Source organism: Vombatus ursinus, unplaced genomic scaffold (genome assembly GCF_900497805.2).
Source record: "Vombatus ursinus unplaced genomic scaffold, bare-nosed wombat genome assembly UNPS02014791.1, whole genome shotgun sequence".
Classification (NCBI taxonomy): Eukaryota; Metazoa; Chordata; class Mammalia; order Diprotodontia; family Vombatidae; genus Vombatus; species Vombatus ursinus.
The window spans coordinates 50,412,081-50,437,641 of record NW_020954569.1 but is presented as its reverse complement, the minus strand read 5'-3'; the positions used below and the strand labels follow the sequence as shown (position 1 = coordinate 50,437,641).

General features: G+C 40.5%; 1 protein-coding gene across 1 annotated transcript in view; it reads right to left on the bottom strand.

Moving 5' to 3' along the window:
- FHOD3 (formin homology 2 domain containing 3) overlaps nucleotides 1–25,561 on the bottom strand; it is a 687,613-nt gene that overhangs the window by 56,920 nt on the left and 605,132 nt on the right. Inside the window, exons 14-16 of the mRNA XM_027869130.1 lie at nucleotides 23,693–23,998; nucleotides 17,759–18,645; nucleotides 2,523–2,681 (exon numbers count right to left, since the gene is read on the bottom strand). Coding sequence (XP_027724931.1) covers nucleotides 2,523–2,681; nucleotides 17,759–18,645; nucleotides 23,693–23,998 — 1,352 coding nt within the window. The remainder of the gene's footprint in view (nucleotides 1–2,522; nucleotides 2,682–17,758; nucleotides 18,646–23,692; nucleotides 23,999–25,561) is intronic.

Here is a 25,561-nt window from a genome sequence, read left to right as displayed (position 1 = left end):
TTTCTTTCTTTCTTTCTTTCTTTCTTTCTTTCTTTCTTTCTTTCTTTCTTTCTTTCTTTCTTTCTTTCTTTCTTTCTTTCTTTCTTTCTTTCTTTCTCCCTTCCTTCCTTTCTCTCTTTCTCTCTTCCTCCCTCCTTCCCATCTTCTTTCCTTCCTTCCTTCCTTCCTTCCTTCCTTCCTTCCTTCCTATGGTTTCTCAGCCACTTGCCCATGAACTGCCATTACTCCTCTACAAATTGTTAAGGATACACAAAACATTTACAACCAAAAGTTGTTTATGTCCTAAAACCAATCCAGACCAACAAGCATTCAAGCACCTACTCTGTTCAAGGTGTTGGAGTAGATGCTGGGAAAACAAAGAGAAGACAAAAATAATTCCTGCCCTCAAGGAGCTTACATTCAGCATGTAAACAGATTGCTATATATACTGATGTTTAAGGAAGAAGATGGCACTAATGACTAGGGGGATCAGGAAAGTTATTGTAAGAAATGGCTCATGAGCTGGGCTTAAAGGGATATATAAATAGATCCATATATATATGGATGATATAAGGAAGGAGACAGCTAACAACTGGGGAGATAACAGAAGGATAACCACTTCTGAGGGAATTGGTTCACACGCTAGACAAGAGATTCTAGGAAGCAGGGAAAAGGAGTTCGAAGTATGGGAGAAAACCTGTATAAAGGGATGGATGTAGGTGAGAGAGTGACCAGGTCAAGGAATCAATCAACCAATCAATAAGTATTCATTAGTTATATTAGGTATAAATGTATCAGGAGGCAGGTAGATGACTCAGTGGATAGAGCACCAGGCGTGAAGTCAGGAAGACCTGAGTTCAAATCTGGCCTCAGACACTCACTAGCTGTGACCCTGGGCAAGTCACTTAACCTCTGTTTGCCTTAATCCACTAGAGAAGGAAATGGCAAACCATTCCAGTATCTTTGCCAAGATACTGGATAGCATTTGGTATGCTTTGGTCCACAGGGTCATGAAGAGTTGTATTCAACTGAAAGACTGCACAACAGTAAATGTAGTGGATACTGTCCTAATCAGTGGGAATAAAAAGACAGAAATGAAAGGGTCCACGCCCTAAAGGAGTTTATATTCTTTTGTAGTAAGATGGCACAGTAGATAGAGTACTGGGCTTGTAGTTAGGAAGATCTGAGTTAGAGTCGTGCCTTAGACACTTATTGGTTGTTACCTTGGGCAAGTGACCTCACCTCTTTTAGTCTCAGTTTCCCGAGCTCAATGGTCCTGAGCCCTTTCAGCTCTAGGTCTATGTCCTTTACACACCTATGGGCTGTGTGGCCATGTTATATTTTTTATCTTTATTTCATTACTGGAATGATTGGTTCAAACTGATTCATACTTTAATGAAAGATGGTGAACAACAACAAAAGCCATCTGGTTCAACAAATATTAAAGATTCGGATGGTTTGAAGCCCAAATTTACAGTTTCACATCCCAGTACCTGCTACAAAAAAAATGCCAGTTTACATGTAAGGTAGGAAAGGAGTGGGTGTAACAGCAGGAACCTCAGAGGCCATTTAATCTGTCCTCTCATTTACTGATCAGAAAACTGAGACCGGGGTGGTTTAAAAATAATTTTAGTTGTTCAGTCATTTAAGTTGTATTTGACTTTCTGTGACCCCATCTGGGGTTTTCTTGGCAAAGATACTGGAATGGTTTGCCATTTCCTTCTCCAGCTCATTTTACAGATGAGGAAACTGAGGCAAAGAGGGTTAAGTGATTTGCCTAGGGTCAAACATCAAGTAAGTATTTGAGGCCAGATTTGAATTTAGGAAGATGAATCTTCCTAACTCCAGACCCAGGTCTCCATCCACTGTGCCACCTAGCTGCCCCAGCTGCCCCTTAAAAAAAAAAGCTAACATTTACTTAGCAATTTAAGGCTTAGTAGAACTTCGCATATATTACTTCAGTGGATCTTAACAAGAACCTTGAAACACAGGTGCTGTTATCAACCCCATTTTACAGATGAGGAAACTAAGGTTTGGGGACTTGCCCAGGGTCACCCAGTTAGTAAGTGTTTGAGGCAGGAGGTCAAACTCAGGTCTTTCTGACTCCAAGTCCAGAACTCCATGTAATTTACCCAGGGAGTGAACAGTTGAGATGAGATTCAAATTCAGCATCTGTGACTCCAAGTTCAGGACTCCTTCTGTTCCTGTGACAATATTAAGAGCAACCAAAAAGGTACTTCTGCAATATTTCCCATATGTAATAAATACATATATTTATTTATTTTTTAGTCCAGACTTGTGATTTCAATGGTAGGGAACTCCCAGTGAAGAGACTCCTTCTATCAATGCAGATCTGACAACTTAAGGTCACTTAGAGAGATGCCTGGTGCTCTAAGAGGTCAAATTAGCTGACCAGAGGCACTCAGCAAGTGGGATTTGAACACGCATCCTTCTTGAATCTGAGGCTGATCCAATCCATCATACCTCTCCCATAATAAATACACCATTGTATAGCTAGGGTGAAGTACCATATTTTCTCTTACCTCAATGCCTTCTTTGTTTAAGGCATACTCATCGAAATTCAAAATGGCAATCTTGATCGTCCTCGGAGGGGGTAACACAGTCAGACCAATGTTAATAGCATTACTGCGCTTAGAGTCCAAAACAATGACTTCTTGTCGTTTTCCATCGGCAGCAGTTTTCTTTGTGAGAAAATAAAGGAAAAATTCAAGATTAATTCATTATCTTTGGTGCTGTGTGACTTTCATCAAGGAACTGTTAAAAGCTAAGCCTTTCAACTTACTACTCATTTAGGGAGGAAAACAAAGGGCTCAAAGCCAGGAGAGTGAAAGCCTGGCGACTGACCAGTATGAGGAGATCAAGGAGTCAGTGTGGGGAGCAGGCCAAGCATGGGTCAGGCAATGGAACTTTGCAAGTCAGACACATTACAAAATCAAATTGATTTTCCTCTAATGGGGGAAGGGGGGTAATTGTGATAGTTGGTCAGAAAAGGGCACATTCTGTATTTCCAAATCAGTACTAGAAAGAAAATCAAAACGTACAAGGGTTCCCACGATGGGTACTGAGAAAAGTGCTTAGCATCTGCCTTGTTTGGCTCTAGATTTTCAGAAGATTCACATTTTTGTTTGTTTGTTTTGGAGGCAAGTGGGGGTAAGTGACTTGCCCGGGGTCACACAACTAGTAAGTGTCTGACATTGGATTTGAACTCAGGTCCTCCTGACTCTACTATTTATCCACTGCATTATCCACTACTATTTAGCTGCCCCCAGGGAATTCACATTTAAAAGGTATACAGCAATATATGTGTTGAGATTTTGAGCACATGGTTTAAGAAAGCAGACTCTGAGGATGAAAGTTAGTATTTCTAAGAAACTGGGGGCATTCCTGAGTAGTTGCGCTAGGGTTGAAGAGTAAAGGAGAGGGACAGTAATAGAGTAGGGGCACAAGGCAGGGAAGAGACAGAGATAGAAAGGAAGGGAAAGTGAAATTAAGAGATAGAGCAGAAGTAAGGGGGTCAGAGTACACAACTTGATGCTTTTAACTCATCTTAATTTTGTGAGGTGGTCACTCTGGAAACAGACCTAGAAAAGTGTGGTTAATACTTCTTCCTGTCTATTTGTGCAAGTCACCTCAGGGCAGGATTTTTGTCCTGTCTAGGACAAGCCCTTGGCCACTCACTGGGCTAAAGGTTGATAATGTTAAGGGAGAAGGTTAGCGGTCAGGGGAAACAAAATCTGACCATACTCTAAATCTTTCCTTAAGGGTAAAGGGCTGTCTCCAAAACCTGAAGTCTAGATGGTCTGGCACTGGAAGAACACTCTTTGGAATGATTTCCCCATTGTGGGGAGCTGAATTTCCTTCATCCCTCAGTGCTGGTTTTTGAAGGTCTCCTCCCCACCTTTATTCTAGAGGAGTAGTCAATACTGATGCAGACAGAGCCAAATGCCCAGGAAGGCCTAGCTTGCAATGACACTACAGTAAAATTTCCATGATAGCATCATAACATGCCAATTGGGAGGCCATGGATTAGTAAAGGGAAGAAGGAAAAAAAAAGAAGCTTCGTTGGTGCCACTACTGTGCACAATTCTTGGTTCCCTTAAGTGGCATTTTCCATTCCTACTCAACGGGGCTACTTGTATATTTAAATGAAGAAGGTTGATTTTGGATTTTTTGAAATGTGCTCATGGGAGAAGAGGTCAAATTACCTTTTTCAGGAAGAAAAAGCTGAAAAGAATTCCAGCCCTTGGGAATTGCCAAGGCAACTGGGTTTTAAGGGAGTGATAGAGAGGTTTTTTTGTGAAGTCTGGCTGCAGGGTTTCAAAACAGTTAAATTCCAAAAGAAATGTGGTTGTACATGCTACTCAGTTGGGACAAACTTGCCTTCTTTTTTTTTGGATTTTTTTTTTAATGAAAAGAAATCCCTAAATTCCCCATTGTTCATGGCATCAAGTCTTCTACTTGTGACTCAATGACCTTAATCATCTGCCCCCACCCCATATCATCCTGGCACTTCAAGACCAGATCTGAGCTTCCATTTCAAAGGATCATAGAATTTGGAGCAAGATCAAAACTAAAACTAGCCAAACAAAAACTTTAGCGATCACCTAGGCAGTGAGCTGGGACCAGTTAAGATACATGGAAGAAAAACCACAAACAGGAGAGGTGGTGAAACAGAGCAAAATGAGATGTTGATGTGGCAATTAGCTGCTCTGTTTTCTGAAACTATGAGCAGACAGTTTTTTTATATGGTGGGGTATTCATTGCAGGCCCTGCCTAAAGGCCTCTCAAGGGACCCATTTTCTCCAAAGGAAAGCCATTTCCATGTCTGAACAACTGTAATCATCAAGAGATTTTTCCAAAATCTACCCCTCTGTAACTTTGAACCACTGTTGCCATTTCTGCTCTCTGGGGCAAAGAAGAACAAATTGGATCCCTCCATACGATAGCCCTTCAAATACTTGAAGACAGCCATCCTGTCCAACCCTCTTTTCACCAGCTCCTCCAAATTATCCTTGTAGGGTATGATCATAAGGACTTTTCTTATTCTAGTCACAATCATCTGGATGCTCCCTGATTGATCAATGTGCTTTTTAAAAGCTGCTATTTAAAACGGAATACACATTCCAGATGTGATCTGAGCAGTAAAACCTTCACTTCTCAAGTCCTGGATACCATGCCTCTCTCTCTCTCTCTTTTTTTCCTCTTCGGTGAGGCAATTGGGGCTAAGTGACTTGCTCAGGGTCACACAGCTAGTGAGTATCATGTGTCTGAGGCCGGATTTGAACTCAGGTCCTCCTGACTCCAGGGCCAAAGCCCTATCCACCGCGCCACCTACCTGCCCCCCCATGCCTCTCTTAATGCAGCTTGATTTTTGCTTTCTCTGCACAATGTTGACTTGTACTAAGGGTATAATCCATAGAAGTACCGAACTTTTTTCCCCCACAGAACTCTTGTGTAACTTCATGAAGTTGACTTTTTGAACCCGTGTAAGATTTTACATTTATCCCTAATGAGTTTTATTATCTTATATTCTATCAATTGTTACAGCTTGTAGAGATACTGTTGTATCTTGACCCTGACAGCCATCATAGTGGAATGGCTGGAGAGCTGGCCTCCAAGTCAGAGAGATGTGGATTAAAGTTCCACTTCAGAGACATAATGACCTTGGGCGGGTCAAGGAATTCTCTATCAGCAGGTTCTGAGGTGATCTGGTAGTTTCTTCACCAGTGAAATAACAGGTCTGGTCCAAAACACACAGACAAAAACTCCTCCAATTGATACTGCACTTTAGAATCAACAGAGTGTTTTCTTCACAATAACCTGATAAAGGAGGTAATACAAACATGATCATTCTCATCTTAGAGATGAGGAAAGAGGCTTAGGGTGTTTGTGCCTTGCTCAGTCATGTAGCTACCAAGTGGCAGAGCCAGAAGCGGCACCCACTGTGCTCTGTATCACGGTATCTCCCTTTCAATTTTTGTTTATTTGTTTTAGTAGGCAGAAACAAGAAGTCTTCAGGAAGCTAGAGATTAGTTTAGACAGTTGGGCAGTACAGTGGCCACATGGTATCTAGAAGACCTTCATATACTTTTTACCTGGGCAAGTCACTTAACCCTTGTCTGCGAAAGTTTTCTCATCTGTAAAACAGGGATAATAACACTTCTCTCACAAGGCTGTTGTGAAGATAAAATAATATTTGTAAAGAACTTTGAAAATCTTAAAGCACTATATTAATGCTTGCTATTAATTAACGGGTTTTTTTTTTGAAAGCAAAAAGAAGCCAAAGTTTAGTCAGCAAAGCAAGTGACTTTTACCTATCCCCGGTTCCTTGGTAGCAATTATTTATTTAACTTACAGGCATACTATTCAGGAAGAACTAAGCCTATAGAGGGCATAATTTATAAATTCAATCCTATTAAGTGAAAGACTTGTCACATAATAGTAATAGGAGTATTTTATATAGTACACAAATAGGATAATTAATTAGGGCTAGAAATCTTAAGATCAGAGAAGCTACAAAATTAGAGTAGGTAGTGAAATTGGGAGACTTTATTCATTCCCATAGATAGTGGAATACCTCATTGGGAAGAAATGAAGGCATATGGGTTTGAATTAGACCGATTTATCATCACTTCCAAGAACAGAGAATTTTAGGGTCAACAAGGAAAGGAAACACACTGGACTTAGACCTGAGAAGTTAACAAGGACCTTCCCCTTCTAACCTTACATAGTACTTTGTTTTAAAACTCTCTGATACACTTATTTAATATTGTGAATTATAGATATCTATAGTATATTTTTGTTCTTTGATCTTCTACTAGGCTGAAAATTCCGTGAGGACGGAGATTGTGTCATATCTAAACTTTGATCATGTTAAGCACCTAACACATGCTTTGTACATAGTAAGTGTTGAATAAACATTTGGTGAGTGGAATCGAACAGGAAATATTTGTGGGTGAATTACCACTAAATAGGGATTATAATGTAATTAAATTTATAAACTCCCAGTACATTATAGAGCTACTCAATTTTAGAAAATGGAACTTTGACTAATTTGGATGTTGGGATTATAGCATTTAGGGCTACAAAAGGCCCTTAGAATGCATCTAGTCCATTTCCCTCATTTTATAGTTAAGGACACTTTTCTAGCAGGAAAAGAATAGTAAAAATAGTAAATAAAACTCATGAAGCTTGGAGACTATTTAAAAAAAGACCTTATTGGAAGCCTGGGGGTGGCAGAGAGGGAGAAAGAAACATGTGCTAAGAATTAAGAGTACCAAAAGCTCAAAAATAATAAATCAAAACAATGAATAGTTAACTGGCAATTTTTTTTAAAGTTTTTTTTTAAATAAAAAGATTCCCCAAGTGGGAAGAGAGAATTCCACAGTATGTGGCAGGTCAGATACATATTAGAAAACAGGTAAATTAAAAATGAATTTAAAGAGTTGGCACCTTGCAAGGAACTTCAAAGCCCACAATAAAGGGATCTTTGCATGAGAATAATAGTGGCTCCCATTGGGATGGTGATTCCAAAGAATAGCAAGGGGCTTCTCATCTCATTCTTATGGTGTTGGAGGATGACTTGTCCTCCATAGATACCTTGGATTTAGAGTCAGAAGTGACTTTAGAAGCCGTCAAGTCTAGCCTGCTCATTTTGCAGATAAGAGAACCGAGGCACAGAGAGGTTAAGGAATTTGCCCAGGGTTATACAGCAAGTCATTGTCTGAAGCAGGATCTAAACCCAGGTACTCCTGACTCCAAATCCAAGCACCTGTTTACATCAGAGATTCTCAAAGTATGGGCTGAGGACCTCTGGGGATCACCGAGACCCTTTCAGAGCCTCTGCAGAGTCAAAGATATTTTAACTTCTAATATGGTAAATATTGATAAATATAGCCCATATTAACAGTTCTTTGGGGGGGGGTATTCAACAATTTTTAAGACTGTAAAAAGGTCCTGAGATCAGAAAGATTGAGTTTGCATTGCATAGAACCATAGGCTTGAAACACAAACAGCAGAGAGAGAATTCTTTGCAGTCTTGAATGAGAGAAATGTTAAAAACGAGGTCATCTTTGTCGTTTATAGGTTGGAGGTACTAGATTAAACAACGGCAAAAGCAGAGGATTCTAACAAATTAGATGCAACCAAATCATAGAGATTGGACATGCTTGGGGCTAAATCTTAAAGTTTTTGAGTTTTCTGTCATGAAGGATAATCAGGACTTCCCACAAAATACTCTGTAGTGCCAATGGCAAACATCATTGGGTTTTGGAGGCCCTCATGTCTTTCAAGATTTAGCTCAAGTATCACCTTCCGCATGAAAAAGTAAAATGTGGGATACTTTCAGTGATACAGTGAAAAGAATACTGAATTGAAGCCCAGCTCTGGAGTTTACTGTAATAATCTAGGCAAGTCTCATTATCTCCCTGAGACTCAATTCCCTTCCTTGTAAAATAGGGATAGTACTTAACCTTCACTGGATAGTTATGAGGAAAGCACTCTGCAAACCTTAATATGCTAGATAAATGTGAGTTATCAGTGCATTTAATTTTCCTTTCACTTCTTGCACCAGGGTTCTGGGCAGGTTAAAAAAAGTTTCTCCTCTGCCCAAGAGGTGAAATTCTGAGATAGGGGGTTATCATTGTGATAACAGGAAGCAAGGTGGGAGTGACTGGGAGCGGGATAGAAGGGAAGAAAGCAACCGCCTCTCCTTTCATTTCAAAGTTTCCACTCTCACTTCTTCTCCTTTTAATCTCTCAGTTTCTTATACTTCTGTGCCCCATTTTCCACTTTGGGCACCTTAGTTTCTTCTATCACTTTATTTCTGTCACTGAAGAGACTGAGGTTGTAGCACAGGTCCCATTTTTAAGATTCCTCCCACGTCTGCAGGTCAGGTAGCTATTCCTAGGTGAAAGATGGTGCCTGGTAGAAGCAGCACAGGCATTGTGGGGAGGCTGACTTAGGTGTGGACAGATTGGGAAAGCAGATTTATAACACTCATACCTATCTGTGGAGATGGATTGGACTACAGTACTTCCTCTGGGGTTGGGCACGGGTACTTTGGTGTCTTGAGCAGGTGAACATGCTCTGGCCCCTTACTAAATAACATGGCAGATCAGTGGCTCTTGGTTGATCCTCATGTGTCCCTGTGATTGACGAGGGTGTGTGCCAAAGAAGTGGCACCCGAGACAAGACACTACCTGGGCTTGATGCCATCCCTCCTCACTTCTTACAGCCCAAGGAGCGGGTGACTCTTCTGCATTTACTCATCAATGATCTTTGACACAGCCACCAGTCATGAGGACTCTTGAGGACTAACCAGGAGCTGTTGGTCGAGTGTGTCCTTTAGCAAGGGGCCAAAGTATGTGTCCTAAGCCAAAGCATGGATGCCTAGCTCCACTGGGGGGGAGGGGGAGGTCCAGTCCACCCCGTCCCACCTACCCTACCCCCACTTATATAAACATTTTATTTAAACAACACTGCTGTAATCGACTATTTTATTCTATATCTATAAATGATAAAATGTCACAGTTAAGGTTAAAGGAAATAAAAAGTTCTTAGGACTAAATTTGTGCCCTCTTAAGCTTTTAAGTATTTATTCATTAATCTTTTTTATACCTATGATAAGGGGGACTGTTACCTAAGACTCTGGCTTCCTTCAAGTCTTAATAAAATCTCACTTTCTACAGGAAGCCTTGCCCAGTCTCCCTTAAATCTATTAATTTTGAGACAGCTAGGTGGCACAGTGGATAGAGCACCAACCCTGGAGTCAGGAGGACCTGAGTTCAAATCTGGCCTCAGACACATATAACACTTACTAGCTGTGTGACTCTGGGCAAGTCACTTAATCCCAATTGCCTCACAAAAAGCAAACAAACAAAAAGAATATATTAATTTTGTTGATTACTTTCAATTTATCCTGTCCATAGCTTGTTTGTACATTTTGTTGTTGTTCAGTTGTTTTCCAACTCTTCATGACCCCATTTGGAGTTTTCTTGGCAAAGATACTAGAGTGGTTTGCCATTTCTCTTCTCCAGCTCATTTTACCAATGAGCAAACTGAGGCAACTGCTAATAAGTGTCTGAGGCTAGATTTGAGCTCATGAGGATGAGTGTTCCTGACTCCAGGCCCAGTACTTTATCCCACTGTGCCACCTAGCTGGCACTACATTTGTACATAGTAATTTACATGTCTCCCCTACTAAACTCTGAGCTCCTTCAGATCTGGTACTTTCTTTTGCCTCTCTCTGCATCCCCAGCACTTAATAAATGCTTGTTGACTAACTGATCTATCTTAGGTCCTTTTCATAACTTTTGACATCTTCTAGTCCAGCTTGCCCTTAGCTACCACTCAGGATTATAGGAATGAATAAGTTACCTTAAGTCTATCTAATCACACAAAGTGTACTGACTCTGGTCCGCTAGGTGGTGCAGTGGATAGAGTTCCCAGTTTAGATCCAGGAAGCCCTGAGTTCAAATATGGCCTCAGACACTTACTAGCTGTGTGACCCTGGGCAAGTCATTTAAACTGTTTGCCTTACAAAATCAGTCAGAGAAGGAAATGGCAAATCACTCCAGAGAAACCCCAGATGGGGTCACAGAGAATAGGATGTGACTGAACAACAATAACTAAAATGATGATTGCACCTGCTATCTGGAAGGCCAAGCATCTACAGCTTCCTCATTCAAGTGTTTTTGAATTTCTTTTCAAAAGAAGTGCTTCACCATTGTCCTTATTAGAAAAATAAACAATTTCTCTATCTTAACTAAACAGTTTCTTAGAGGGGTCAGTTTCTTCTTTTTACAAATAAATGTATATTTATGTATTATTATTTATTCTTTCTTACTCTGACAACCAAAATTAAGGAACTCTTAATATAAGCCCTGAAATCACCCAGGATAAATCAAAATCACTGTTATTTTCCAGCCCTAGCCCCTTTCTTTGGTCTAGGCCTGTGATTTCATTGATATGATATGGTTTGTGATTTCCTAGTGTAATGAATTCCTTCTACCAATGCAGGCTGGTAAATGTTCTGCAACCTAGTCTTAGAGAGTTGCCTAAGGCAATGGGCAATTAGTCATTTGCCCAGGGTCACACAGCCAGTGTGTGTGTAGAGACTTGAATCCAGACCTTTTTCCTGCCCCTCCCACAGCCCACATGAAAGGTTCAAAAGAGAAAAACAGTCAGAAACCAGCCAATGGAGAAAAAATTTTAATCTGTTTTTCTGGCTGCTCTTGTCTCTTGTAGAACTAATTCATAGCTGGTTTGGCTATGAGCTGGGAATCAGATAGTCCACATTAAGAAGGCAGTGGTTTCCTTTCCCTTCAATAGGTATGTAAGTTGCCAGGGGGTGGGAGGAAGGAGTGTGAGAAAAGGAAATTGGACTTGGATTTACCTTGCATTTTAGCACAAGTGTTCCTTGGGAGCTGAATCTGCATTTCCTTTGTCCTCTACTTTTTGCTCCTCCCTGTCCCTCTCTTCCAGCTCCACAAGTCTTAGATCTCACCCATTTAAATCCCACACAAGAAAACACAGAGTTAATAACTGAAATCTGAGCCAGAAAACCTGGGTTCAAATCCCAGTTTTGCCACTTAATAGAGACAGAACTGTGAGCAAGTCCTTTGAGCATCTGAGTCCTTGAAACCTTAAGGTTAAGTGACTTGTCCAGGATTGAGGGGCCAGCATGTATCAAAGGAAGGACCTGAAATTTAGGCATCCTGACTGTGAAGCTGACTCTGTCCACTCCATCATCCTGCCTCTCATAATTAATTCTATATAACATAATAAGATCAGAACAGTGACTGATCTGTGATTTCCCCTGGCATGCGAGTACATCATAAGGAAATTCCCTCTACCAATACAGGTCAGCACCCTCTTTGCTCTCTTAGAGAGCTGTCTAGAGGAAGGAGAGATAAAGTCACTTGCCCTGGGTCACATGGCCAGTACGTGTCAGATATAACTTGAATCCAGGCCTCCTGTTCTCTATCCACGTATATACCATACCGCTTCTATATAGCATAATAATGTAGAGGAATAACAGGATGTAAAGACAAGTTTTATTCAAAACTTTAAATATGGAAATATTATATAAAATAATGTTTGAAATCTACAGTTTTCTTTATAATGAACACAAATGCTAGTTTCCCAGGTAATGGTGAGAATAGCTTGCTGTTTTTATTTTTTAAGAGATAAGAGATAACATACACATTCCATTGGGTATGGAAATCTATCTTACCCTTCAGAAAAACAGGGGAGAATGGGATAATAGAGGAGGGGATGATAGAAGGGAGGGCAGATTGGGGGAGAGGGTAATCAGAAGCAAATACTTTTGAGGAGGGACAGGGTCAAAGGAGAAAATAGAATAAATGGGGGGGTGGGATAGGATGAGAGGAAATACAGTTAGTTTTTTTTACAACATGACAATTATGGAAGTGTTTTGCATAACTACACATATACAATCTGTATCAAGTTGCTTGCCTTCTCAGTGAGGGTGGGTGGGGAGGGCGGAAGGGAGACAATCTGGAACCCAAAGTTTTAAAGCAAATGTTAAAAATTGCTTTTACGTGCAACTGGGAAATAAGATATACAGGCAATGGGGTATAGAAATCTATCCTGCCCTATAGGAAAATAAAAGGGGAAGGGGATAAGAGAAGAGGGGGGAGATAGATGGGAGGGCAGATTAGGGGAAGGGGTATTCAGAATGTATGTTGTCTTGGGGTGGGGGGGAGGGGAGAGAAGGGGAGAAAATTTGGAACTCAAAATCTTGTGGAAGTGAATGTTGAAAACTAAAAATAAATGAATTAATGAAAAAAGAGACAAGAGAAAATCTACAAAATGCTGTTTGAATAAAATTCCTCTGTACATCCAGTTATTCTCATTATTTAAGGGCTTCTGCTACCCAAAGTTCACATTAAACTACTTATCAGGTGATTTCTCCTTTTGTCACATAACTGAGTCTTAGGATCTAACTGTAATGTCATCAGCACCAGATAGCCCTCAGCCCAGACCCAGTAACACACAGCTTCTTCTCATCTGGACCTCGGCTGCTTCCGCTTGATGTTTGTCTCCTCTGGGACATGGAACAGCTGAGCAGCATCAATCAGACTCGGAATTGTAAACTATACTTTAGACCAGCAGTACAGATGCAAAATAATGAAACCCAGTATATTGTTTATATCTTTCTACAGAGAAAAAAAAAGTTCCATAGAATGTTAGAGGGGGGAGGAGCCTTAGAGGTTTTCTACTTGAAGATTCTCATTTTACAAATGGGGAAACTGAGGTTTAGAAGTGAAGTGATTTGCTCAAGGTCCCAGAGCATTACCCCAGTCTCCTGATCCCTTGCCCCCGCAGCCCTAGATTCCTTCCATCACAATGGCTTGTTTTAAAGGAAACTTACATTCTTGCCCTCTCTTTTTTTTGTGACTCTCTGTCTCTGCCTTTTTGTCTCTGTCTCTCCCCCCTCTAATATCTAAATTGACAAGACAAGAAAAATATGTAGATCCATGTTGCACAACCCATCCAGATAAAGAACTCCAAGGTAATGTTTGTTTTCTTTTCAGTTCTATTAAGTCATCATCATAATCTTTAATCTGGCAAATTGTCTTCCTTCTTTACTGGGGTGTGAAACAGGTGGGGAGGGGGAGATTGCTTTGATGATTATAATCACATCCCTATGAATCTCTCTTGGTGTAAGTTTTTTGTCCTAAATTACAAATGACTCCCCTGTGTTATATGCTGCCACGTGAAGTCTATTTCGTTTTATTTTTGTACACTCTATTGTATTTAATAAAAAACTTCTTGTGAGCCAGAATTAGGAAGTGGCTGTTTATAGCTGTGTTTTATGGAAATCACAGTTAAGGATTAGAAACAGAAGTAAAATTGGTCACATCTGTATCAAGTAACACAAGCCAAAAAATGGAGTCAAGCCTTTAGGATAACCTTTTTTTTTCATTTTAATGCATATTAACTTTAAAATAAATGTCATTTAATTTTAATTTCATCTTTCTTTTCCATGTCCTTAATTAGCACCTACCCACCTTGGCTACACCAAAATGTGTTTTTATTTCTAGTTGTGGAACATCTTAGAATGAGTTTCAGTAAACTTCTCATTGTGACCTCAATCCAGAGCTGAGATATGGAATATGATCTTAGATCAGAGGCATTGAGTCACAGTGTGAGAAGGGATCTCAGAGTTCAAGTAGCCAACCCCCTACCTAAAGGATGAACCTGCTCTACACTGATGAGCTCGTCTTTATTGGAAATATAACTTTAACCTAGCAACTTTTTAAGAAACATTAAGTACTGATAACACTTTTCCTGACCTGTCATACTAAAAGTCATGTCCTAATGAGTCCAAGAATGCAGAGTGTTTATATGGGCCACATACTCAGGGTTTCCTGGGGAAGTCATTTAGTCATCTTCTTCCTTTTAAAAAACAAATAAAGTTTTATGTTTCCTCATTGCCAAATGGTTACTTCTCTCTCCTCTTCCCAACCCTCTGCCAAAGTTAGCTTCTTCCCAGGGACATCCATTGGTGATTAGGGAACCTTGTTTTCACTAGCTAAACCATTTTCTCCCCTAGAGTCCAGAAGGACTCAATCCCCTTAATAAAAGGATTTGTTCTGTAAAACTTGGACTCAGTCAAAAGGCTGCACCCGAGGACCTAGAAGGCCACATGTGGCCTCGAGGCTGCATTTTCCTCACCCCTGTGGCTTGGACCAATGGGAATCTAATGAAGCACAGTCATATAAATTGGCACAATAGAAAAACATTATCTAGATGACACCCATGACGATTAAGTTAGTGGGTTAATGGGGCCAAAGTTTCCAGCTTGATCTCAGTAATAATCAGTTCATTTTTAACAGCTAAAAATATTTTCTACAGCCACAGATGTATTCTTATTCCTAGTTACTACCTTTTAAATAGAGGCACTTAGAATTGGGTGAAAAAGTGAGGGTACTTTGTCATTGTTCCTACTCAAACTTGAATCACTATTACATTGATAATGGGTCACTGGTATCATCTTTACATAAACTACTTGATGTACATAACAAAAATTGTGTCTTTAGTTATCTGAATGTGCAGGGCTACCTCTCTGATAGGGGTTTTTCTTCATTGTCTCCCAGAAACCTCCACCAAATTCCTCTTCTGATACTTTATGTGTGGAGGTGACAACAGAAGCTCAAAAACTAGACCAGCAGAGGGAAAACTTTGACAGGTTTTGCCATACCAGAAAGGCTTCAAAGACAGCCCCCATGAAAGAGTAAGTCTGTTGTCCAAGGTTAAGTATGGAGGGACTCATCACTAGTTAGTTGGCATAAAACTGATGAATTCTTTGGTTGTGGCAACCATCCTGCCAACATGGCTCTCTAGACAGAATATAGATAGCATTTCTGCTGAAGGAGACTCCCTTTTGGGAAAATCTAATTATATTTCATTTTCACATGGAGTTCTTCATTGATGTGGAACAAAAGTAGGTATACAATGGGTCAGCTGGGTTTTCACTTTAACTCTGTGTGTGTGTGTGTGTGTGTGTGTGTGTGTGTGTGATAGGAGGAGGCAATTGGGGGAGGTGGCATTTGATAAAAGAAAAATTTGTGAACCAACTAAAGCCAATCACAACAAGACTTTCTATATCACACAGTGAGATGGATTTGAAATGAGTTGTAGGAAGTCAAAACTCATTCTATGCCCATGTTCTCTGTCCTGTAAGAGCCTTAACTCTGAGAACTGATTTACTTTCAAATAGAGCAGATTTCCCACACTGGTTGACTGGGCAGTCCAAATGGGTTGACTGAAGACCTGTACCTTCTATAGTAGCTCTGTAATAGCTCTGTGTCTTACTAGCATTTTAATCCTTAAGATGTAAGGCAGTAGTGTAGCAGATCCTTTCAGCTCACCATGGGAAATTCCAATGAGGAATAAAGATGGGACTGAAGGGATTGTTGGCAGCTCCTGGCCATGTGCCTGGAAAGCAAGCCTGGCCCTCTAACTCATTTCCCACTGCTCATGGATTGTCAGCACTCTGTCCAATCGGTCATGAGCATTTGGCTGAATGCTAGAAGAAGTTTAAGAGACCATGATATGGAATAGGAGTTCAGTGCTCTACTCCACTTATGTAGCTATTTAGGGCCACCTATCCAGGGCAATATACAATAACCAAACGATCATCCCCTTTCATACTACCCCTTCCTCCTTCCTCCCTCTCCCAAAAGTAAAGGATTAGTATAGATAAAGAGTACATACAAAATAACAGTTTTGTACGTTTGAGCTTTTCTATTTCCTTTGTATTTGACCCTTATGGGAATCTGTGTGCATGGGGGAATATGGAATATTTTTGCTTAAGGCTCATCTAGCGAAAATAGTCATTGAAAGTGGTGATGTTTAGCAAGAGAAGGAGGAAGAATGGGTTAATGAAGATAAAATATGACATTTGTAGATGGCTGTGTACTTGGCAAAGTGCTTCCACAAACCTTGTTTCATTAAGAGGGAGAAAGAAATGTGGGTGGTAACAAAGGACATTTGCAGTTTGAATACAATTTTATGGATGTGATAATTAAAGAAATGTTTTCAAGACTGCAATATACACTGACTAAAAGTTCTCAACCTGCTTTTAAAGATGAGAAACTTACTTGAGTGTTCAAGCTAGGATCTTTTTTTAATGCAATAAATCATTAGAAATATGTTATTCAATCTATTAATGGAGATTTTTTTCTCAGTTCCCTATATTAACTTTTACTTGTCATGTTTAATAGGTACCTTATAGAGAGCTATCTTATTTTTAGTAACTTGGAATATGAAGTGTAATTCATATATGCAATACATCAGCTAAGGGCTAAAACATTCAAGTGTAAACCAAAAAATTCAATCAATCAGCCCAATACATATATTGTCTACTCCATCCAAAACACAGAGAGATTAGATTATTTGGAAAGGTTCATATTTTTGGTATTCTATAAGCCTACTCAAGGAATTAGTTAAAGAAATGTCACTCAAGAGATGACATACCTTCTTTTGTAGGCACGGAGTTGCATCCCATAGTCAACATCCAAACTGTTTAATGTTAAATTAGGATTGCTGGATCACTACATTAATTGACTGGATAACGTAATTTCTGAGCAACTAGATGGCACAATGAGTAGAGTGCTGGACCTGGAGTCAGGAAGCCTCATCTCCCTGAGTTCAAATCTTACTTGACTTACTTACTAGATGGTGTGACTCTGGGCAAGTCACTTAACTCTGTTTGCCTCAGTTTCTTCATCTGCAAAATGGGCTTGAGAAGGAAATGGCAAACCACTCTAGTATCTTTGCCAAGAAAACCCCAAATGGAGTCACAAAGAGTCAGACATAACTGAAACAAACGAACAACAACAACGTTTTTCCAGCAAGTCAGTAGCTATTATTCACTAACTGGCTAACGTGAATGCTAACTGGCTAATGTTTTTTTTAATGCAGCTTCCTTCCTCCCAGCTCTGACCAGTTGGGTTCTTAGATGGCCATTTTGGTTAATATTCATCGGTTACTGCCCACATGATGCAGGCCCACACCAACTAAAATGGAGCCAAAGAACAAGAATCATTAAACTTGTGTCTAGGATGGGAATGATAAATTAATACTTCAAAACCTAATAGATATACAACTCCTATTGAATGCATAAGGCAGCATAAATGCATTTTGTGAGCTACAGAGCTATATGGTCTTACCAAATGATGAAAAGAAATGCCACAAATTAAAGGAACAAGCTAGATGTTAGTGGTACCTTTGTGACAGACAGTTCCTTGGATTTAGACTCAAAGAGGTGCTCCAGTTTGGAAGTATCCACTTTAATGGGTTCCAGTTTCGACCACAGGAATTCTCTGCAGCGTTTGTTTTTACACTGCCACTCAAATGGCCGCACCTCATTCCAAAAGAGACGGATGGTTTTCTTCTTCTTTGTGAATGCTGGCTGACCCCTAGGAACCTGGGGCCACCCTAAACCCTGAGGAGTGCCAAACACTGGGGGAGGAGCCAATAAATTAGCAGGGGCTGGAGTTGGAGATGAGCAATCAAAAAGAGGGGGAGGGGGAGGTGGAGGCAAACACAGAAAGGAAGGTGGAGGTGGAGGAGGAGGAATGAGCGAGTCCCTAGGACCCCAATCCATGTCCAAAACGTCTATATCATCCTCATCTCCCAAGTCTGTGAAGTCCATCTCTTTGATTTTCAGCTCCCTAGGATTTGCCATGAGCTGATCCCAAATGTAGTCTGATTCCTTCTTTGGTTGTGCTTGTGTCTTATCAGAGACCTGTTCACCAATTCCCATCTCTGATGAGGCTGAGTCTTTTGTGAGCTCACCACTGTTGAACTTCTCAGCAAAGGCTTTCACACTGCCCTGGTTATCCAAATTTTCAATCTCCATCTTTCTGACGTTCTCATCTTTAGCCTGTGTGTTGGCCTGGAGAACAGAGATCCTACTGGCTACGCAAGTGATGGACTCCTCATCTTCTTCTGTCCTCTTCCTCTCCTCCACCTTCTCCGGCTCTTTCTCCTCTTCATCCTTAGGTTTTTTATTATGGGCATACAACATGTCCAGCATAAACCGCTTGTTGTTGAGAATGTTGCTACACTGCTCATTTACACCAGCATCCTGAATGGTCTGTGACCATAGACCTGAAATTATACAAGCATAATTAATGAAAAAGTAGAAAAAGCATAATTAATGAAAAAAACCTTTGGAAAGAGGGGACCCACATCAACAAGAGCAGATAGTAACGGACACGAAAGAGGCTGATGACATTTTGGCAGGGTACACATTTGGCACATCAACACCTGCATGTATATCCAGATTCCAGATGGTTCTCTCTTGGAATCATGATGCTTCTAGATAACTGTTTCTCTACTGGGCATGTGATAAATCTCCTCTCTGTCTCCCAACAACCTATGACCCGATTCCCTCTGCCAGTCACACATTCATGAAGATGAATCGGTTTTGAGGACCTCTGTCTCTAAAGAAGGCAATTCCTTCCAATTTTCCTTGAATGGCCATGGCTGGTGGATCCCTGCTTTGAGTCTCCCATTTCTCTTCTTTAATGATAACACATCTTCTATTTCTTTTCTTCTGTTCTCTACAGAGTTAGCCTCAGAGTTCAGAGATTTTTAAAGTTAAAATCATAGTCCCTGCTGTTGACTAGGGATAGGGTCCTTGGGTACCCCCAGTGAATCAAGATCTCCCTGGCCAATTTCTATGGGATATCTCTTCTCTCTTAGTAGAACAGAGAAATCATGGATGGCTCAAGAGCAGGGATGGGGATCTTGTGGCCTCGAGGCCACATGTGGCCTTTTGATGGAATCCAAACTTCACAGAACAAATCCCCTTAATAAAAGGATTTGTTCTATAAAACTTGGACTCAGTCAAAAGGCCACACCCAAGGACCTAGAAGGCCACCTGTGATCCCAAGGCCACAGGTTCCCCATCCCTGCTGTAGACATTTCCACTTTGTCACCAGCATGCAAAGACCATAGCCAAAGGAATTTATCTTATTGTTCTTTGATTCAAACTTCTGAAGCATTTAATTCAAAAAGTCATACTCTAACCCACCCAAGAAGAATCAAGGTCTTCAGTGCTGATAGATTTTTAAAAGTATACTTTTCCTAATCCATGTTCTGAGAACCCCTATTCAGTTTCACAAATTAAATAAACATAAGAAACAAACATTATTAAGAGATGAGCAGCCTATTTGAAATGGCATGGGAACTAAATCAAAATGAACCTTGTCATGGCTCTGAACAGCTCTCTTGTGCCTCTATCACGTTGGCAATGTTTGTATTTTCTCACATGGGTAAGAAGAACTAATAGTGCAATGTTTTAAACTCCTGTTTTCTCTGCTTACTTTTCTACCACTGTCATGAGATTTATATTACACAAAACTCCAGAGAAGAACCAATATGAATGTAAGAGCAAAAGAAGAAATCATAAAGTAAGAAAAACAAAGATGAGTTTCTTTCAAGCCTTATAATTCTCTCCCCCGCCCTTTAAACTGACATATAATCACTGGAAACACAGATCTGCTAAGGGCAACTGGATTTTCTTTGAGTTCCTCTTATGGGTTTAGAATCACATGGAAGGTGTCTGTAGGCACTGAATGGCAGGACTGCCAGAGCCAACTATCCCGATTCACTCTGGCTTGTTTGGATAAGCAGCAGGACTTCTCAAAGCCCAGTAATAATGGACTGCAGTAAAGCAGGTGGCATTCAATTATACTATAAAAGTATAGGCAGAATCACAGCTTGTGAGTAATTAGTAGCATTTGTCGATCTCCTGTTCTTGCTAAGAAGGCACTCATCTGTGATTGATAGCTGAGACTCCACTTTGAAAAAGTTATCCATATTTGGAAGAATGTTGGATAATCTGACCTGCATGAGTTCATTGGCTTACTTTACTAATCCAACTAGTTGATATATTTCAGGACTGCTAAACGGGGTAATGATGACTAACTGTTAAAGCACAACAAACAAAACATGATGCAGGCAACATGAAGAAAACTTGGATCCAGAGCGTATGTGCCTGCAACCCTGTACACGTCATCTGAGCAAGCAGCGGAGAGACTCTAGCTAACCTGACTCGGAATAAAACTCAGCTTAGTGTTAGCATGCTCTCATACGTTGCACTAACTCTACTGCAGACTCCTGCAGGTCCATAAATAAAAGACTGGAGTAAACATCCCCAAGATGCAAATGTATCACATATTTCTCCCTTGTCACTCTGCCGTGGCTGCCAAGAATATGGGCAATAAATCCTGATACTGCTTTTTGATCAGGCAAATATTAGCTGAAAATGGAAATCTTAATTAGTCGGCCTGATTGTTAATTGACACCATTTATGTAGCCTTTCTCATTTATGCAAAAACAAGGTAATTCTGGAACTAAAGAGCTGCTGTCACAGGAGTCTGCTGAATGATCCTCACGAGAGCCTTTCTGAGGCCACCAGGCCCTAAAGAATCCAGCTTTAATGAATTTATATATCTTCTGGTAGAGGACATTTTTAAAAAATATTTCAAGGATTTGTGACTTCACCAGCAGCGGCCCTCCCTTGTCAGTGCAAACTGAAACCCATCTTTAGGACATTAGGAGACAGTGTTTGCGAGTTTGGGGGCACACATCAATGCCTGCTGGCCACTTCTCTGGAGATGAGCCTTTCTCTAAGCTCCATAAGACTGTTTCTTGGAGCTCAGGCTTGCAGTTTGCTGCTCAGCCCACACTGAGGGCAAATTAGCCTAAACTATGCAATTTAATCAGCTGATCACATGGCATGTGACCCCCAAATCAGTTTACTTTGAAAGAGTAATAATAGGCAACTCTAAAAAAGACTATCACTATATACATCAGGAATTTAACATCCTTTAAATACTAAAAGGAGAGCAAAGAGCTCTGTTTATGAGTTAATAAGTGACACCACGCTCACCATTACAGGAAGTTTTTACAGGATTTGCACATTGTTTCTAACCTTATACTTAGAAATCTAAATGTGGCATATTCTTGTAAATCCCATGATAAAAACTTCAATATTTTTTAAAGATCAAATCCATACTTCGCATATGCTATTTTTCACTTTGTGCAAAAATTCTTCTCCCAGCAGTGGAAAGCGTTAGATTATGTTGATCCCAAAGGGAGTAACTCCAAAATTAAAATAGTGCAGTCCAAATGAGGGAAATGGCCTCAATCAAATCTTAAGGAATTCAGCATGCAATATAATATAAAGGGCATGAGGTATGACATTAGAAGATCTGGGTTTGGATTCTGCCTCTTCTACTGACAATATACATGACCCTGGGCAAATCACTTAACCTCAGTTTCCTCATTTGTAAAATGGAAATAATAATGTTCATGCTATTTCTTTCCCAAGATTGTTAAGGGGATCAAATGAGATTCCATATGTAAAGTACTTTATAACACTAGAGCACCATATTGAGTTATGATCAACCATTGTTTTTCCCATCAGAACACTGACCACAACAGTTCAGCTTTGTGACTCAAATACTGCAGTGGATTGCAGTCTTGTCAATGTGAGGACTCCTGTTGATTCAGACCAGGCCTGCCCAGCCCGTGTGACCTGTCTATGTACTCCCATAAATGCATCAAAGGGGTGCACCCAAAGTGCTGTGAGCCTTTCTTGCCTTCTCTTGACCTTGTAAGGATACCAGTTTATCTCTCACTCTCGACAACCAATCTTTTTTTTGGGGGGAAAGGGTGAATCAGACCTGTGATTTCATTGGTTATAGGAACTAGCAGTGAGGACACTCCCTCTACCAATGCAGACTGGCACCTGCTCTGTACCCAACAGTCAGAGGGTGCTTCCTTGGATACTGAGAGGAGAAATGACTTATCATGGGTTACAAAGCCAGACTATATCAGAGGTAAGACTAGAATCCAGAGCTTCCTCAATCTCAGCCAGAAGTCTGTTCACTACGTAACGCTGCCTCTCAATTGTTTGTTACCCTAGGAAAAAGACAAATTAAGGATTTTGAGGAAAATATTAAATTTCACAGCACAATGTAATCCAACCCATGCCAGCATTGTGTTATGATATTATAATACTTTCTATCTATCAATCAGCATTTGCTAAGTACTTACTATGTGCCAGCTACTATGAAGATACTAGGGACACAAAGACAAAAATTAAACTATAAAATCCTGAATTTGCTGGTAACAAACAACTGATTACATAGCTCTTAACTTAATGTACCCTGGAAAGAAAAATTTCTTATTGTCTCACAAAGAAAGGGAACGTTGTAAGAAAATAGCTTCTCTTACAATATATTTTAAAGATTATCGCAATATAACAAACCAGCCTGGTGCAGTATGCCTCCCACCCTCCCCCCTTCCTTTCTTCTTTCCTTACCTCTCTCCCTCCTTTTCTTCTTTCTTTCTTTCTCTCCTATCCTTGCTTCCTTCCTTCCTCCCTTCCTTCCTTCCTTCCTTCCTTCCTCTCTCTCTTTTTTCTCTTTCCTTTCTTTCTTCCCTTTTCTATATTCAAATCTGTGATTGCCTGGGTGTGGGGAATTCCCACTGAAGAAGCCCTTTCTTACAGACACACCTGGGGTATTGAGTAGTTAAGTGACTTGCCCAAGGTTACATTATGTGTGAGAGGTGGGCTCAGACATTTTTGACTTTAAAGGAATATCCACAATGCAACACTACTTTTGAAAAAAAACAACAACAGAATTTTAGAGATTATAGTAAAATCAATAGTCAATGAATTATCACACTTATTTCTCAAGAGAAACCACCCTATTATTTAATTATCAACAAGTTCAAAAGAATTCCTGAATCCAGCTCTATGGTAAAGTCTACTACCATACACTACAGAAGGATAAAGAGCTACAGTTCCTCTGGGCCTCTTACCTCTGTATACCACCATAGCCTCAGCATGGTGTAGTGGACAGGGTTCTGGACTTAGAGACAGAAAGGCCTAGGTTCACATCCTGCCTTAGATACTTATTAGCTATGTGACCCTATACAAGGCATTTAACCTCTCTGTGCCTCAGTTTCCTCATTGGGGGTTGGACCTGATGACCTTTATGATCCATTTCAGCTTTAAATTTATGACTCCTCAAGGGCACTCTGTGTATTATTCTATGGCCAGTCGAGTGGTTCACTTCTCTCTCCCACCCCCAATTTTCCTTAGAATTTGTTTGCATGATTGAATAAAGGACTTTACCAGCTTCATTATCACTGGTTAACTTGCCCTCTTTCTCTTCTCTCTCTAAAGTGCTGCTTGTGGAGGAAATGCTGGAGGCTGAGCAGTTGTCTTTTTCATTCACTTCTTCATTCTGCCTTTCCTTCTCACTGAGTATTGCACTTTCTTCTGGTCCTTGGGTCCCCTCACTTTTTGGTGCCCCTTGCCGACATAACGCTTCCTGACGTGGCACATCCGCCCTCTGCTCCACTCCAGCCTCGGCTTTGTGTTCTGCTTCCCCTCTTTCTGTCTCAGTCTCGGCTTCAGGGTCAGGGTCACTTGCACTCACTGGTGGAGACAACAATGGAGAAAATATTCACTTAACAGTCATTTCTCGAAGGTGTCAAGTGAGAGTCGGAAACTTAGGGGAGTGGGGTTATCCCCCCTCTTTCCATTCTTTTTTTTTCTTCCTAAGGAAAGAAAAATATCCATGGCAAATGCATAGCCTCACAAATAAGATGCTGATGGATGCTGGATGAAATTGAGAGCTAGCTGAACCAGTCCGTTATCCTTTGCTTCAACTGTTCCCACACTGGGACCCTGTCCATATTTTCAAAACATATTTAGAAATTTGACTCTGGGGTTCTCAAAACCATTTATAAGACTATCAAAAATGGAGGCCGGATGCTTATCTTCTAGTAAAATGGAGACCTCCATATCCGGCCTGATTTCCTGGGCTATATAAAAACTAAATAGGTTACGTCATGCCTGTCTCCCTGGGTGGAACTTATCATGTGGATCAGTTCAACTTTCTGGGCCTCCTAATTAAGTCCGAAGAATTGGGGGAAAAAATCTGATGCAATCCCTGCCGATGCCAGAAATATGTACCTAGGTATAAAGCCAGAAGAAGATAAGGTCACTGATTAGAAGGGACAAACTGTCCCCAAACTTTTCACATGTAGAGTCAGTATATGAAGGATGTGTTTTTTTTTTTCCCACTGACAAAGTCACAAGGACATGCAGACAATGGGAGTGAGACTCTCATAAGGGTACATGGAAGTCACCAGCAGCCTATGTGTTGGAGGAGGCCATGGACATGTCTCCCCAAGAGAATGAAAGTTGCTTGAAGTCAGAATCTGTTTCCCTTTTGTATGCCCAGTACCTACACAGAGCAGGCACTTTAAAAATGCTTTTTGATTGATTAAGTTCCTGTTCAGTAAGGCCTGTCAGAACCTCTCCACCACTAATGACAAGTGAAGTTTTACTTTCAGTTTCTGAATGACTTAGAGAAATTCTTTTTCTCAAGGCTTACTTAGCAGATCCTCATAAGCTCTCCAAACTGTCCCTTGCTAGGAAGGCTGAATGTATGTACTTAGGGATGAACACTAGCTTGTGCACCAGTCCTTGAACAGCTTCTAAATGTGACCTGTTTTCCCAGTGGGGAATTTCTCAGGGTTCTACTGAGGCCTAAATGGATAATGGGATGAGGTACTGCTCCACCATTTCTCTCTCCCTTGCTTTGCTGGCTTTGGAAGGCTTAAAGAGGTGGTGCTTTGTTAAGATGTTCAGTGTGTGAATTTGATTTTGGAGGTTTTAGTCAAGTAATGCAGGGGCCATGAACAGAGTACAATATTCAGCGTGGAGATAGGCAGTCAAGGGTATTCTACTGCATCGTCATTATTAGAAAACTCATCTTGAGACTCTGAAGACCCAGGTTCAAATCCCAACTGTTACTCAGTAGTGGTATTTTGCACCACCTGAAAGTCACTTCATTTCTTAATTTCTTCATCTGTAAAATGAGCATAATTATATGTGCACTGCCTTCCCCACAGAGTTCTTGGGAGAGAAGCACTTTGTAGACTTTAAAGTAGTACATAAATACAGTCTGTTTTACGACCATGATAACCACTG